The sequence below is a fragment of the Suricata suricatta genome, chromosome 14 (genome assembly GCF_006229205.1).
Source record: "Suricata suricatta isolate VVHF042 chromosome 14, meerkat_22Aug2017_6uvM2_HiC, whole genome shotgun sequence".
NCBI lineage: Eukaryota > Metazoa > Chordata > Mammalia > Carnivora > Herpestidae > Suricata > Suricata suricatta.
In genome coordinates this window covers 83,067,288-83,083,020 of record NC_043713.1, presented here as the reverse complement: position 1 = coordinate 83,083,020, position 15,733 = coordinate 83,067,288, and the positions used below count along the sequence as shown (strand labels likewise).

Sequence of the window (15,733 nt, the reverse complement as noted above, 5' to 3'; positions counted from 1 at the left end):
TTTTTGAGAGAGAGAGAAAGAGAGAGAGAGAGAGAGAGAGAGCGAGAGCGAGCGAGCGAGCGCAGGGGCGAGGGAGAGAGAGAATCCCAAGCAGGCTCCACACTGTCAGTGCAGAGCCAGATGCGGAGCTCAAACTCACGAACTTTGAGATCATGACCTGAGCCAAAATCGACACTTAACTGATTGAGCCACTGAGACAGCCCTCTTGTGGATATTTTTTTATCCTGCACTGCTCCATTTAAAAGGGGGAGCTGAGGGGCACCTTGGTGGCTCACTCAGTCACTTGATTAAGCGTCCAACTTCGGCTCTGGTCATGATCTTGCCGTTTGTGAGTTTGAGCCCCGCCTTGGGCTTTGTGCTAACAGCTCAGAGCCTGGAACCTGCTTCGGATTCTGTGTCTCCCTCTCTCTCTGCCCCTCCCCAGCTCGCACTGTCTCTCTCTCAAAAATAAGCACAGATTAAAAAAAATTTTTTAATGGAGATCTGAGACTTACATCCATTTTGTTAATGAGAAAAAAAAACTCAGCAGGATTATTTCTGATCTGTCAAACCTGTGTCAATAAAGAATATGCTATAGGCACTACTTAATTACCTCCATTAGTTAATGCTATCTCTAAGACACAATGTGGACAAATGTGAAATAAAATTTTCCAGTACCTTCTTATCAGCAGGAGTTGTCAGAGCTACTAATTTGAGATTTGTAATCCCTTGCCTAAAAGAGAAAAGAAGGTTTAGCGAATCAAGTAAGCTTTGCCAATTGTTACATATAAGCTAAGTCAAAGGGATATTCTTAAAGGTTTAAAGTAATTCCCACAAAAGACACTGAATGAACTTTGTGTTTATAACCCAGATGACACTCTTTCTAACACAACCACTTGGAGGTTTGAACTGCCTGTTTGTTCTCAATGAATCTGGCCAGCAATGGAACGATCCTTACCCTGTTAGTCTGTCCACAGAGCTAGTTAGAATGTAATACACAATGAATGATCAAGAAACCTGGTTCTAACAGCAAGGAAATCACTACTAGCATCATAATGTACCACGTGACTGATGAAGGAGAATCTGCTTCTGTGGTAAGAAGAAACTCTTCAATGTGAAGAGAGGGCCAGTTCCATATGGGAGTCAGAGTGTAAATATCCCATAAGCTCAGCACATTCTGCAAAAAGAGACATGTCACAGATTCATCTTCTTAATGACATTTCAGAAGCTTACACTGTAGGATCTTTCCAATATGTATACTGAAATAAAGCATAGTAATCCACCCCACTTAAAGTCCTCGTCTTTGTTAAGTTTGACATTTCACATAATACCAAGTGAAAACATTGAAGGAGAAATAGCAGAAACATACATCAGTATCAAGAACAAAAAGCAGATTGTCTATCAACTGGAACTTCTTTGCACCTACAAAAGAGAAAGCAAAGTATAAGACCTACATTCCTGTGTTACAGATGGCCACATTTAAATAATAAACTACCATATTTCTGGAAAGGCAGAACTACTGTAACTAAATAAAAAGTTCCCATTCTCATATTCCTACCTCTATGTGTATATTTTTTATTTTTTCTTAAGTTCACTTATTTATTTTGAAAGAGACAGCCTGAGTTGGGGAAGGGCAGAGAAAGAGGGAGAGACAGAATCTCAAGCAGGCTCTGGGTTTCCAGCACAGAACCTGATCACCTGAACGGAAACCAAGGGTCAGATGCTTAACTGACTGAGCCACCAGGTGCCCCTGCCTGTATATATTTTTAGATGACCACTAAAGTGTAAAACCTCCTAAAATGAAAAGTAAAAACTGCAACCTGTCAAGTCACATATGTGGACAATTATCTAACTAATCTGGCTTGTTTCAAAAAGCAGTAAAGTAAAAATGACCTGTTTGCCAGACCCAGGATGATACGGACATGAAAATTAAAACTCACTAGTAATGACCCCAAATAGTTTCAGGAACTTATTTCACCTTTAATAATCTCTGCATCAAGGACATTCTTAACTGTCATTCCTTTCTTGGAAGAGTCTGGTTCCCATTTTGAGAATGCACAATTACCAGTTCCCTACAGAAGTAAAATAGCACATCAATTGCAAATTTCTTTCTTAGATCTGATTCCTCCTCGAAGCAGAAACACCCAGTTATTCCTATTACTAACTTCAAAATATACTTATGCATTTAAGCCCAACTAGCATTTTATCTTCCAGTTTCCTAGATTGCTTCTAACAGAACAGAATGGCAAGAACAGCAAAGTTTGCTGTTCACTATTACCACATGAATATTTAATAAGGAGTGGGCATATTCAGGAAACTCACTCCAAAGACAAAGGTAAATTCTAAGACCTCCTCCAGTAATACGAGATATAGTTTCTGATTAAGTATTCATGATAGTAACCACACTTTTTGAAAAAAAAAAAATATTAAATCATTTGAAACCCCTAATGAAATATTGAACAAGATACACAGAAATGAGAAATATGCCTGCTTAATATAAAATATAAATTTGGTAGGTAAAAACATTGTAAATGCAGTAATTATATTGAATTTTTGCCTACTTCTTAAATATAATTAAGATTTTTGTTGTTTTTGTCTAGATTCAGAATTGAAAGAAATGCTAAATTTCAGGTAGAAACTATTTAAAATAAAGATGAACTATTTTCCAATACAGAAACTGAGGTGTACTTACTGAGTTATTTTATGACCTTAATTTTACAACTTCCCTGCTTCTGTTAACATATTACAAATTAATTCATAATCTAACCAAAACGATGTTGATGAAGAAACACTTCAGAAGCAAAACAAATAAAATTATATAGAAAGAATTACCCCAATTATCACAGGAATTTCACTGGCTAAATCTCCAGCCACAAGATTGAGACAACCAAGACTATGGTAATTTTCAGTAGAAATAAAACTGGACTTGATTTGTCCTTGTAACTGCAAAATTCAAAAAAAAAAAATTGGTATATTATATACATGCTCCACTGTCAAATTCCTTGGAAAGACTGATAAAAATGGGGGCGCCTGGGTGGCTCAGTCGAGTGAGCCTCTGACTTCGGCTTAGGTTATAATCTCACATTCGTGGGTTCGAGTCCCGCACCAGGCTCTGTGCTGACAGCCAGAGCCTGGAGCCTGCTTCCAATTCTGTGTCTTTCTCACTGCCCCTCCCCCTCTCATGCTCACTTGCTCTCTCTCTCTCTCTCCCCCTCTCTCTGTATCAAAATTAAATAAAACATTAAAAAACTTTTTTTTAAGTCTGATAAAAATGAATTTAAATCAACCTGTTATAAATGCATTTTTACTTTTACTTTATTTTTTTTAAGTTTATTTTGAAAGAAAGAATGAGAGACAGTGCAAGCAGGGAAGGGGGAGAGAGAGAGAAAAAGAATCTCAAGCAAGCTCTGCACTGTGAGCACAGAGCATGACACGGGGCCTGAAGCCACGCACAATGAGACCATGACTTGAGCTGAAATCAAGAGTCAGATACCCAACCAAATGAGCCACCCTAGATCTCCTGTTGTTGTTTTTTAAATAGAAACTTTTTGTCAAGATTTTAGTTTTATTTTTTTATTTTGAGAGAGAGAGGGAGAGGAGGGGAGAGAGAGAACACACATAAGTGTGGAGGGGGTACAGAGAGAGAGAGAGAAAGGAAGAATCTTAAGCTCTTGCGCTAAGTGTGGAGCCCAACACTGGGATCTCATGACTCGGGATCATGACCTGGGCCAAAATCAAGAACTGGACGCTCAACTGACTGAGCCACCCAGGGGGCCAAAGGTATTTTTTTTTAAAAGACGTTATTTAAAAAAATTTTTTTTAAATTTTTATATTTTTGAGAGAGAGCGAGTAGAGGGGCAGAGAGAGAGGGAGACACAGAATCCAAAGCAGGCTCCAGGCTCTGAGCTGTCAGCACAGAGCCTGATGCAGGGTTTGAACCCACAAACCGCAAGATCATGACCTGAGCTGAAGTCAGATGCTTAACCGACTGAGCCACCCAGGCGCCCCTGACGTTTTAAAGTAATCTCTACACCCAACATGGGGCTCAAGCTCACAACCCCATGACCAAGAATTGCATGTTCCATCACAGGAACCAACCAGGCGCTCTTATAAATGCATTTTTAAATGGAAATGTTATTAAAATGTTATAGCACGCTAATACCTAAAGTATCAGCCACTAGACAATATCCAAAAATACTCTCCTAAAACTGATATTAAATATAAGAATCAAGAAGATAATGTGGTTTTGTTTTCTTACCTTTTTTGCTGTGTTGAAGTCTACATTCTCAATTGCTGCATGAAAGGAAAAAGAAAACTAAACTTATAGTATTAACTTATAAAATACATGAAAGTCACCTTTGCGTGTTAAGGTAAAACTATATACAATCTAGTGAGAAGAACACAGGTCAGAAACTAATAAAGAAGTAGTGACTATTCAGTTTTGCCCTTGACCACTGAATTAAACTGTGATAATGTGTCATAGGACACCAGCTAGGCTGCCTTTTGGTCTCTGGAATGCCTCTCCACACCTTCTCTTACCACATTTCTCCCTCCTAGGAGGGTCTCCTCCCTGCTCCAACTCTTCTGTCTAAGCTCTGAAGTCCTATCTGGAAAGTCTTCATCACTTTGCACACCATTTTGGGAGAGCTCTTTTACTTGTCTGGCTCCTTTATTAAACTATGAAGAACTATGTCTTCTAGTAGCCCCGGGACCTTGTACGTTCTTGGCACACAGAGGATTTAAGATACTTGTTGAACACATGCTCTGAACTAATTCCTCAACCTTTCCCAGCTCAGAGGGATGTACGGTCAGTCCACTCAGCACATTCTATGGATTATTTTCTGTTATTGTTAACACGTTTATATAGTCACTTCAGTTTCCAGGTTCATTCTTTCCATCAAAGAGCATTTATTACTATGCTAGTGTGTGTCTTGTCTCCCCAGCTAAGCTATAACCCCCTTGAAGGCTATAAACAAAGTACATTTCCTCAGATTGTGTTGCAACGCTCAGAGTGGAAAGAAGCATAATACAAATACTTTTAAAAAGTACACATATCATAGACTCTAATGAGACTAAAATAATATTCTCTCTCTTTTTTAAAAAGTTTATTTTTTTGAGAGCAAGCAAGAGAAGGAGAGAGACAGAGAGAGCGTGCATGCAGAGGAGGGGCAGAGAGAGGGAGACAGAGGATCCAAAGCTGGCTCTGCATTGACAGTAGAGAGCCCAACCTGGGACTCGAACTCACACACTGTGAGATCATAACCTTAGCCGAAGGTTAAGTAACTTAACCTTAAGTTACTTAAGTTACTGAGCCAGTCAGGGGCCCTCTGGTTTTTTTTTTTTTTTTTTTTTAGTGTTTATTCATTTGGTGAGAGAGATGGGGGGAGGGGCAGAGAGAGAATCCTCAACACAGAGCCTGAAGCAGGGCTTTAACTCATGAACTGTGAGATCATGACCTGAACCGAAATAAAGAGCCTAATGGTTAACTGACGGAGTCACCCAGGTGCCCCCTAAAATAATATTCTTAAAGAGAATATGTAAAATTTTACCCCAAAACTAATAATATATCTGCAAATCAATAATAAGAAAAATCCAGGGGCGCCTGGGTGGCTCAGTCAGTTAAGCCTCCGGCTTCGGCTCAGGTCAGATCTCACGTTCGTGGGTTCGAGCCCCGCATCAGGCTCTGTGCTGTCAGCTCAGAGCCTGGAGCCTGCTTCTGGTTCTGTCTCCTTCTCTCTCTGCCCCTTCCTCTCTCATGCTCTGTCTCCCTCTGTATCAAAAATAAATAAAACATTAAAAAAAAAAAAAAAGAAAAATCCATTATTTACCTTGTTGAATTTTTGCAAGCTGAAGGTTTGTAACACAAAAAAATCCATTGTTTGTAAGCAGCAGCATATAATAGGTACCTATTAAAAAAAAAATCATGCCAGTTTCTCTAAAAGGTTCATGGATATAAAATTTAAGCCATTGTTTGGACCTAGCTTAAAAATATGTTAATTTGTACATTTAAATTCTATTCATCAAATAATATACTAATGATACAGATAAAGCTGGTAAGTTACTGTAAAAACATTGTTAACTTCTTTGAAACTTTATAAATCAAAGTTTATTTACCAAAAAAATATAATAATCTTAAATATATTGAAATAAATTAAGGTCCAGTTAACATTTGTTGAAATAAAAATATGATAAATGTGCTAGAACCTACAAAAACATTTTAAAAGAATATAATATCTCCTTGATAATCTACAGAACTCTCAAAACTGTAAAAATGAGTTTAGAATATGATATTTAGGAAAAGAACACTTAAACCTCTGATAAGAACTAAAATAAAAACCTTGTTTTTTATAATAATATTACTTGAATCACTGGAAAATTTAACATTATATAGAAAGCATAAAAATGAACTCATATAATTTATTAACCATAAATCTGATTTTTTGATTGGATATTAGTCAGAGGACATTAAAAAATATCTTAAAAAACTTACCTTCACTTGAACTGTCTTTCTCAATAACAAGATTCCGGTAGGTACACTGATTGTCATCATTAGTTTTCTGAACAAAAGCCTAATTGCAAATTCATTTCAAATGATTAAGATTAAACTTGATAAGATTAAACTCAGAAAATACAATCAAGGGTTATATTCTCTAAAGCCTAGGGTTATCAATTATCATTAGCAAGAACTCTGCCTATGTTCCAAACATTTTGGTTTTGAAATGGAAAACTACTTTGGACAAGCATTCAAGAATATCTCCAAGTCTTAATTTTTCAATTTTGCATTTACTTCATGTTTCTAAGGTATGATTCTTAAAATTTCATGTAAAGAATATTATTTTTTCAATTTAAAACAAATTAAGCAATGCTTTATTATGGTTTTTGTTATCTAATAAATAATTTCAAATTTAGGTAACAAAAATGAAAAATATTAACAAGGTCTTACATTAGTGAGTAATGTTTGCTTTGATGTTACGTGAATAAGGTGTAAGTTGCCGCTTCTCTCGCCAACCAAGAGAAAATTTCCCTCTTGACATAGGCCAACTACATCCACTTCAGTATCTGAAAATTTCATATCAAAGTTACAAGCTTCCCACAACTCTTTCTGCCCACAGGTCCTGTCCCCATCTTTTTGCACCAAAAAAAAAAAAAAAAGTTACCAGCTTCCTTCGAAAATGTTTAGTTTCAATCAATACAAAAAATTTACAAATTTTATCATTAAAAGTCAACCATTCAGGTTTCTGTTAAATACTTCCAAAAGGTGGTGATTAAAAAAGAATGTGGGGGAGAGTTGGGGGTGAAGGGCCAGGGAAAATGGGAGAGGGCACTGAGGAGGGCACTTGCTGGGATGCGCACTGGGCGTTGTATGTAAGGGATGAATCACAGGAATCTACTCCTGAAGCCAAGACTACACTGGATACACCGTACCTGGATGTAAGCTAACTTGACAATACATTATTTAAAAAGCAATAGGGGCACCTGGGTGGCTCAGTCGGTTAAGCGTCCGGCTTCGGCTCAGGTCATGATCTCACAGTTCGTGGGTTCGAGCCCCGCGTCGGGCTCTGTGCTGACAGCTAGCTCAGAGCCTGGAGCCTGTTTCGGATTCTGTGTCTCCCTCTCTCTCTGACCCTCCCCTGCTCGCACTGTCTCTCTCTGTCTCTCAAAAATAAATAAAATAAAAGCATTAAAAAAATAAAATTTATATTTAAAAAGCAATAAAAAAAAAAAAAGGAATGCGAAGCACCTGGGTGGCTCAGTTGGTTAAGTGTCCAGCTTCGGCTCGGGTCATGATCTCATGGTTTGTGAGTTTGAGCCCTGCGTCGGGCTCCACGCGGACAGTGCGGAGCTTACTCGGGATTCTCTGTCTCCTCTCTCTCTGCCCCTCCCCTGCTTGTGCACTCTTGCTCTCTCAGACAAACAAACTTAAAAACACTTTTAAAAAGAATGTTACTCTTGTATTCAGTGAACAAAATTTACTGAGCACTTACTACATGCTAAGCAATGTCCCAGGTCTTTTGCATATATATCTAAGAATAGTAACAAGGGTCCCACCTTCATGGAGCGCAAATTTCAAGGCAAAAATACACGGTAAACAATTAGAGCATAATAAATTATATGACATGTAAGAAGGTGGTAAATTTTCTGGAAAAGTGAAAAAACAGAGCAGAAGGTAGTCTGGAAGGGCCATGCACGTTCAGCACTAATTGGGGTGCTCAGGATAGCCCTCTTGGAGAAGAGGAGACACTTTTCCACACGTGTATTACGTGTTACCCCAGCCCACTATTCCACGGTGAGCCTGTGACGCTTGTGGACCATTCAGGGTAGATACCTTAAGATTCCACAACATAGGAGTTCCCTGTATCCACACCGTGATCAAGACTGGCTTCTCACAGGCATACCTCCTGCCTCTTTTTCTGCTAAGTTCTTAACCACTTCAACCATCTCTCAAAATTTCGGAAGAAGCTTTCACAATGTTTTCACCTATATTCCAGCACAATCACGGACTTGTCCCTTTATTTATTCTTACATCCATATTTGCATATACTTTAAGTCCTTCAACTCAATGAAGAATTAAATTCATAAGTATTTTAAAAACTTTTTATAGGGCTATATATATTCTAAAAGTATTCAAATACCTGTCGATGATACTGAAATTATGTACAAGATTCAGGAACTTGAACACAATTGGGCTCAACTGGCTTCTACAGTTAATTCTAATTTTAAAAACCAGGCAACTAAAGTCAATTGTTGCTTTACATGTACCCTTTAAATTTACGGAGAAAGGGGCTGATCTCAGGATCTTTTGCATCTAGTACTCTGTACAAAAAGGCACTCAGGATTAATTTCTTGAAATAGTCCAACTTCAAGTCTTAGAAATAATGGAGTAAAGGCAAAGCAATGCAGTAGAAATTGGCAGCAACCTATATCTGACTTCCAATTTATTTTATTTTGTTACATTAGACTTACCAAATATAAGATGCAGTTGAAGCAGTCTACAAACACTGTCAAGCAGTATCACTGATTGGTCCACTATAATAATAAACCCATTGCTTAAGCTGCATGCTTGTATCTTTGGATTTAATGAGGCCTGTGGGAGGGAAAAGCATGACTGAAATAAAATGTCTTTATACAGTTTAACAATGCTTACCAAGACTGTCATCATAGTCCCAAGCACCTACATTTAACATTTGTCAAGCCTTTTTTTTGGTCCATATATTTAATTACACAAACTTTTCTTTCTATAGTATATCATTAATCCATTCAGAGTCCAAAATAGGGAAACAGTCCAGGATGGCTAGGAAAGGGCAAGGGATTCTCATGAGCAAGTCTTTGTTTCCTAAGGGTGGATCTTATGCCTACAGGAGCCACGAGGCATGAAAATAAACAAGCCGTGACTGGCACAAGGTCTCAGTGTCTGGGATGTGATGGCGGGGGGGGGGGGGGGGGGGGGGGGGGGGGGGGGGGGGGGGGGGGGGGGGGGGGGGGGGGGGGGGGGGGGGGGGGGGGGGGGCGGCGAGGCACAGGGAGGATGCAAAAGGGAGGACTCATACCCCCACAGACAACAATAAAGAAAGCAGAACCGGCCAGATTAAAGCCCAGAAGAAATGCGACCCTGGCACAGCCTTGCCTAATTTATCAAGAAAACTGGATCTTTATGCAAAATGTTCTGAGTTTTAAATACTGACAGCCAAGTCAATATTTTAAAAATTACTATGCAATCCAAATAAGACTCTCCCAAGTTTCAGCCTCTGGTAATTGGAGCTTGGCACACAAATGTATCTGGAAGCAGCTGGACAGCTTAAGTGGTTGACAATACTGTCACTTACTAGCGGAGTAATCTTGGGCAAATGCCTCAACTGACTGTCCTTGTACTCTGCTGTACCTACACACTGGCTTGTATGAGCATTAAATGAATGAATTCGTGCCAAGGCTTAGAACACAGCCCTGCATTTAATACATGCTCAATCAGTGTTAACTGTTCTTCCTCTTCCCTGGCTGGGTTTTCATCCAATCAGTTCATACCTGTTTCAACAGTCACCTCCTCCAGGTGAAATTCTTGAAAATGAAAGCACTGGAAAGAAGGAACTGTGCTATATACCTTCCTGGGATGTACCTATAAAGTTCTCTCTGCTTGGGTAGCTCTTCCTCCTCCTCTTCTTTATTTCTTAAGAGTAGCTTTAGGTTCACAAGGCAAATTAAGAGGAAGGTACAGAGAAATCCTATAAACCTGCAGTCTCCACATATGCACAGCCTCCTCCATTATCAACATCTCCCACCAGATGGTACATTGGTTACAACTTATAAACCTACACTGACACATCATCATCCAGAATCTATAGTTTACATTATAATCCACTCTTCCTATTGTACACTCTGTGGGTGGAAACAATTGTATAATGACATACATCCTCCATTATTACACTATACAGAGTATTCTCAGTGCCCTAAAAATCCTGTGCTGTGCCTGTTCATCCCTCCTCCCCTCAACCTCTGATCCCTGAGAACTACTGATCTTATCACTGTGTCCATAGTTTTACCTTTTCCAAAACATCATATCATTGGAATCATACTGTATATTGCTTTCAGACTGACTTCTTTCACTTAGCAATGGATACTTAAGTTTCCTCCATGTCTTTCTGTGGCTTTATAGCTCATTTCTTTTCAGTGCTGAATAATTCATTGTCTGGATGTTTCAGTTTATCTACTCACCTACTGAAGGAAATCTTGGTTGATTCCGAGTTTTGTCAATTTTAAATAAAGCTGCTATAAACAACCATGTGCAGGGTTTTGTATAGATACAAGTTTTAACTCCTATGGGTAAATACCATGGAGTGCAACTGCTGGATTGTATGGTATGAGAATATTTGTTTTGTAAGAAACTGCCCCCAAGTTTCTTACAAAAATGCATTTCCACCAGCGCGGAATGAGAGTTCCTGTTGCTCCACATCCTGGTCAGCACTGGGTGTCTTCAGTTTTGTTGACACTGGCCATTCTGATAGGTGTACAGTGGGATCCTGTGGTTTTATTTTTTTTAAATGTTTATTTTGAGAGAGAGAGAGAACACGTGTGTGTGTGCACGCGCGCACACACACGCACACGCACCAGTGGTGAAGGGACAGAGAGAGAGGGAGACACAGAATCTGAAGCAGGCTCCATGCTCTGAGCTGTCAGCACAGAGCCCGACGTGGGGCTGGAACCCACAAACCCATGAACCGTGATATCTTGACCTGAGTCGAAGTTGGACGCTTAACTAACTGAGCCACCCAGGCAACCCATAATTGCTTTTCAGTTTCAGTTTTTTTCAGATTTCCTACATAGACTATCAAGTCATGTGTTAACAAAGATGGCTTTATTTTTTCCTTCCTATATGCCTCTTCTTTCTTTTTCTTGTCTTATTGAATTAGTGGAGACTTCTAGTATGATTCTGGAAAGGAGTAATGACAGGACTATCCTTGCCTTGATCCGATCTTACTGGTTAAGTTTCTAGTTTCTTACCATTAAGTATGATGTTAGCTATTAGTTTTTAATAGATATTCTTTATCAAATTGAGAAAGCTTCTCTATTCCTAGTTTACTGAGAGTTTTTATCACAAATGAGTGTTCTTTTTTCCAAATGCTTTTTTTTTAATCCATTCATGATTATGTGATTTTTCTTCTTTAGTCTGTTGATGTAAAGGATTGATTGTTCTCCAGCTTTATTGAGATATAATTTGCAAATAACATTGTGTAACTTTAAGGTGTACAATGTGATGACTTAATATAGATACATACTATGATATGATTACCAAAATAAGGTAGTATTTACTACATCCATCACCTAAGCACTAATCGATTTGTGAAAGTTTAAGCAACCTTGCATACCTGGGATAAATCGTATTTGGTCATAGTATATAACTCTTTTTATGATTATTGAATTCAACTTGGTAATATTTTGTTGAGAATTTTTACATTTCTGTTCATGAAAAATATTGGTCTGTAGTTTTCTTTTCTTGTAACATCTTTGCCAAGTTTGGGTATTAAGAGTAATGCCAGGCTTATAGAATGAGTTAGGAAGTATTTCCTCTGCTTATGAATAAGGTCCCCAGAAGAGGCGCTGCCTTTCTTTCTTTCTTTTTTTTTTAAGTTAGGTTTTTCCTTTTATTTTGTTTATTTTAATTTTTAATTTTATTTATTTTTTAGAGATGGAGAGAGAGCGCACAAGCAGGAGAGGGAGATATAGAATCAGAAGCAGGCTCCAGGCTCTGAGCTGTCAGCACAGAGCCTGATGTGGGGCTCGAACCCACGAACCGCGAGATCATGACCTGAGCCGAAGCCAGATGCTCAACTGATTGAGCCACTTTGGCGCCCCAAGGCACTGCCTTTCAAGCCCTAGAAGATACAACTCTTCTAATACTTGTCTCTTCTTCATTTCATTTAAACCTTGTTTCTTAATTAGAGAATGAAATACTGCATTGACTAAGAAGAGCGGAGGGAACTTGGGCTGGGCTATAATACTATGACAAAAATATCAGATATACTTTCTCTACAAAAAAAACCCCTTTGTTTACAAAAATTACTTTATCAGAAGCAAACTACTGAAAAGGAAAATCTAAGATAAAAAACTAACTGAAATATTTCCTATAGGATTCAAACAAAAAGGTTTCAAGCATAGATTGAAAATGGTAGCATTATTATTAAAAGAAGAAAGGGGCGCTTGGGTGGCCCAGTGGGTTAAGTGTTCGACTTCAGTTCAGGTCATGATCCCACGGTTTGTGGGTTCAAACCCTACATCGAGTTCTGCAGTGTCAGTGCACAGCCTGCTTGGGATTCATTCTCTCTCTCTCTCTCTCTCTCTCTCTCTCTCTCTCTCTCTCTCTCCCCCCCCCCTCACTTGCACAGGGTCTCTCAAATATAAATAAAAATAAACTTTATAAATAAAAATAAAAAAATAAAAGAAGAAAATTAAAATGTAGAAATGCATGAAAAGGATAAATGGAACCTCAGCAGTGTACTTAACTCAGGGATGGAGTCAGGGGGAGCATGGGAAAAGGAAAAGACCTCAGGGGCTTCAACTCTACTGGTAATGTGTTATTTCCTGAGCTGGTGGTGGGTATTCTTTGTATCACTTTATATGTATTCTGTATGTCCAAATGTCAAAAAGGGTATGAAATGTTCAGTTTTGGAAATAGAGATCTTAAGACAATGTAGGGAGAATTCAAATGGAAATTTCCAGTAATGTGAAACTGAACCTTGATTCGCTGAGAAAGTGCTATCTGCATTTACAGAACATTTACCATGTGGCTACTAGGTCAACTAAGCACTCAGCAAAAATGTTGTAAATGAAAATAGTGTCATAATCATTACCTTTTCAGAGGAGATTTTCGCTAGCAAATCGACTTGATATAAAGCAGTTCCATGTTCTTTTCTTGAACCAACACTTAGGTACCCGCTTCCAGTGTCATCACTTGTCAGCAACTCGATATCATTCCACATGTTTCTGAGATTGTCCTCGAGTCAGGAACCACTGCTTTCTCTGTGACAATATGTAAAATAAGAGAACAAATTATGTTGTTGCATTGGCTAGAGGTTTTGGGAAACAAGATTTTAACAAAAAGTATAGATACATATATGCATCTCTGTATATAGATACAGATACATACATCTATCAATCCAGTGAAAACTTTTGCGTTATTTCTGCAGTCACCAGATACTTAGGACCAATAAGATAAATGGAACTACAGCTATGATTATCATCAGAGAACAATGTGTTGGTTTTAGGAATACAAACAAATCTGATCCCAGTAATGTATCCTAGAGCTTCTAGGATTTTGTGTCCCTAGCTTGAAATTATAACAAGCTTTCATTTAAAATAGACCTTTAAGCAGGATAACAATGAACAGTGGAAGCTCTGAAGTCAGAGTATCTGGGGTAGCCAAGCATGGTTAAGGTTCCAGATGAACTTTTTAAAAAGTCCATTATAATGTTTCCAGTAATGTACAGTAAAGGAAAATAAAAAATCGCATTGGGTTTCTGACTGCCCCAGAGTATACATATAACCCCAGGAGAGTCACTTGAACATCTCATCAGCAAAGACTTATACAACCCATTGTATGTATGGTGCGTGGGAGTAAAATACTCGGATGAAAAACGGTACCTGCATCAATTGCTGGTAGGGAACAACAACCAAATAATTACAACTCTTTGGATAAGAGCTGGCAGAATTATGTTTTAAAATTCATGGAATGTACAGCACAGGGAAGGAATGATTGCTGACTTGGTGCTTTCATATTTACAACAGTCGTCCTTGAGCAAGCCGCTTAGTCCTTCTGTTCCTCAATTCTCTGTAATAGGGACATAGTTGTGCCTACACCCAAAGATTGTTAGGAGTTTCAAATATTCACAGATTAAGACTTGGTTCCTGGCAGGCACTCAATCTTATGTGTTAAATAATTTATTATTTTCATTGGTGGAAGCAGGTCGTATTTAGGCTACTGTCACAGGAGGTTTTTAAATACAGGCAGAGTTCTTACTGAGAGGGTAAGCCAGGGTACAGAAACAAAGCGTGAGAGAACAGACAATAGTTTCAGTGGCTGGTGTTTGGGTGGGAGTTCAGAGCAGATTAAGACAGGAGACACAAGTTGGAGTGAATACTTTTATGGGTCTCTGTGACCCACAGCTGAAAAAAAGAAGACATATTATCAACCTTCCAGGGCCGTCCCATTCATTTGTCTTTCAATAAAGGTTTATTGATGGGTACTTTGTGTTAGGCACTACTCTAGGAGCCGGAATACGGGGCGGGGGAGGAGAACAGCCTTTATCATTATGAGGTTTATATTCGTGTAGGAAGAACAAATAAAATAGTTAACACGTATTGAGTATGCAGGATAGTTTTGAATGCTTTACTCATTTAACCTGCACAACAATTCATTTTACAGCAGAGAAAGACGAGCCAGGGATTAAACAAATGGCCAAGATCACTAAAAGCGAGAAAATGATGTAGTTAAATGAAACTCAAATTCACGCCTATTAACTATCATACCGCCACCCTACAAAATAAACAAATAAATGCACCATTACAAACAACGCTCGTGGGGGGTAGGGGCGTCACACAAGAAGAACCTGTTGGGTAAAGAAATGACATCAGAGCTCGATCCCAAGAGCAAGAAGCCAATTACGCAAAGCTAGGAAGGAAAAGTGACGCAGTGCACAGGCTCAGAGCCCGGAATGCGTTTGGGGCAGCTGCCAGAGCACAGCAAAAATTAAATAGTTTGGGAGCTAACCAATCCTCGACTTCAAGATTGGGTTTTTATGCTCGGTGCCACAGGGTAAAAGATAATAAGCAGACGAGTGACATGATTCGATTAACGATTCGAGGTCACTCTGGGTGAAGAACCGATTCGCAAATTAAACGAAATTAAAAGTGTTAGTTAAGCCCCCATGCATAAATGCTCCCAGCTGGACAACGGACCAGCAGTACCGACTTCATATTCTCTCCCGCCAACGTTTTGAGGAAAAAAATACCCCGAAGTGAAATGAGGCCGTTATTACTTTGACCTGAACCCCACCCCCAGATCTCTACAGCAGGGCGTTTCCCCCTCCTCACCTGCAACTGGACAAACTAAAGAAGAACACTCAAATTCAGGGCCCCGCTTCCTGGCCCCCACAACTGTCCCCAATCTCTTCAGATTCTATGCCACGGGTTTAAATTGGCGGGAGAACACAAGCCCAACCCCTTTTACGGCGGCCGGAGGAGGCCAAGACTGCTTTAGAATAGAAAT

General features: G+C 39.0%; 1 protein-coding gene across 1 annotated transcript in view; it reads right to left on the bottom strand.

The window, feature by feature from the left end:
* The window catches only part of KNTC1 (kinetochore associated 1), a 75,215-nt gene extending 59,526 nt beyond the window's left edge, over nt 1-15,689 (bottom strand). The window contains exons 1-12 of the mRNA XM_029922745.1: nt 15,559-15,689; nt 13,320-13,488; nt 8,944-9,064; nt 6,923-7,038; nt 6,470-6,548; nt 5,808-5,885; nt 4,238-4,272; nt 2,812-2,922; nt 1,958-2,051; nt 1,349-1,401; nt 1,041-1,156; nt 658-712 (exon numbers count right to left, since the gene is read on the bottom strand). Of these exons, the coding sequence (XP_029778605.1) occupies nt 658-712; nt 1,041-1,156; nt 1,349-1,401; nt 1,958-2,051; nt 2,812-2,922; nt 4,238-4,272; nt 5,808-5,885; nt 6,470-6,548; nt 6,923-7,038; nt 8,944-9,064; nt 13,320-13,448 (987 nt within the window). The 5' untranslated portion in view covers nt 13,449-13,488; nt 15,559-15,689. The remainder of the gene's footprint in view (nt 1-657; nt 713-1,040; nt 1,157-1,348; nt 1,402-1,957; nt 2,052-2,811; nt 2,923-4,237; nt 4,273-5,807; nt 5,886-6,469; nt 6,549-6,922; nt 7,039-8,943; nt 9,065-13,319; nt 13,489-15,558) is intronic.
* Nucleotides 15,690-15,733: the final 44 nt, after the last annotated feature.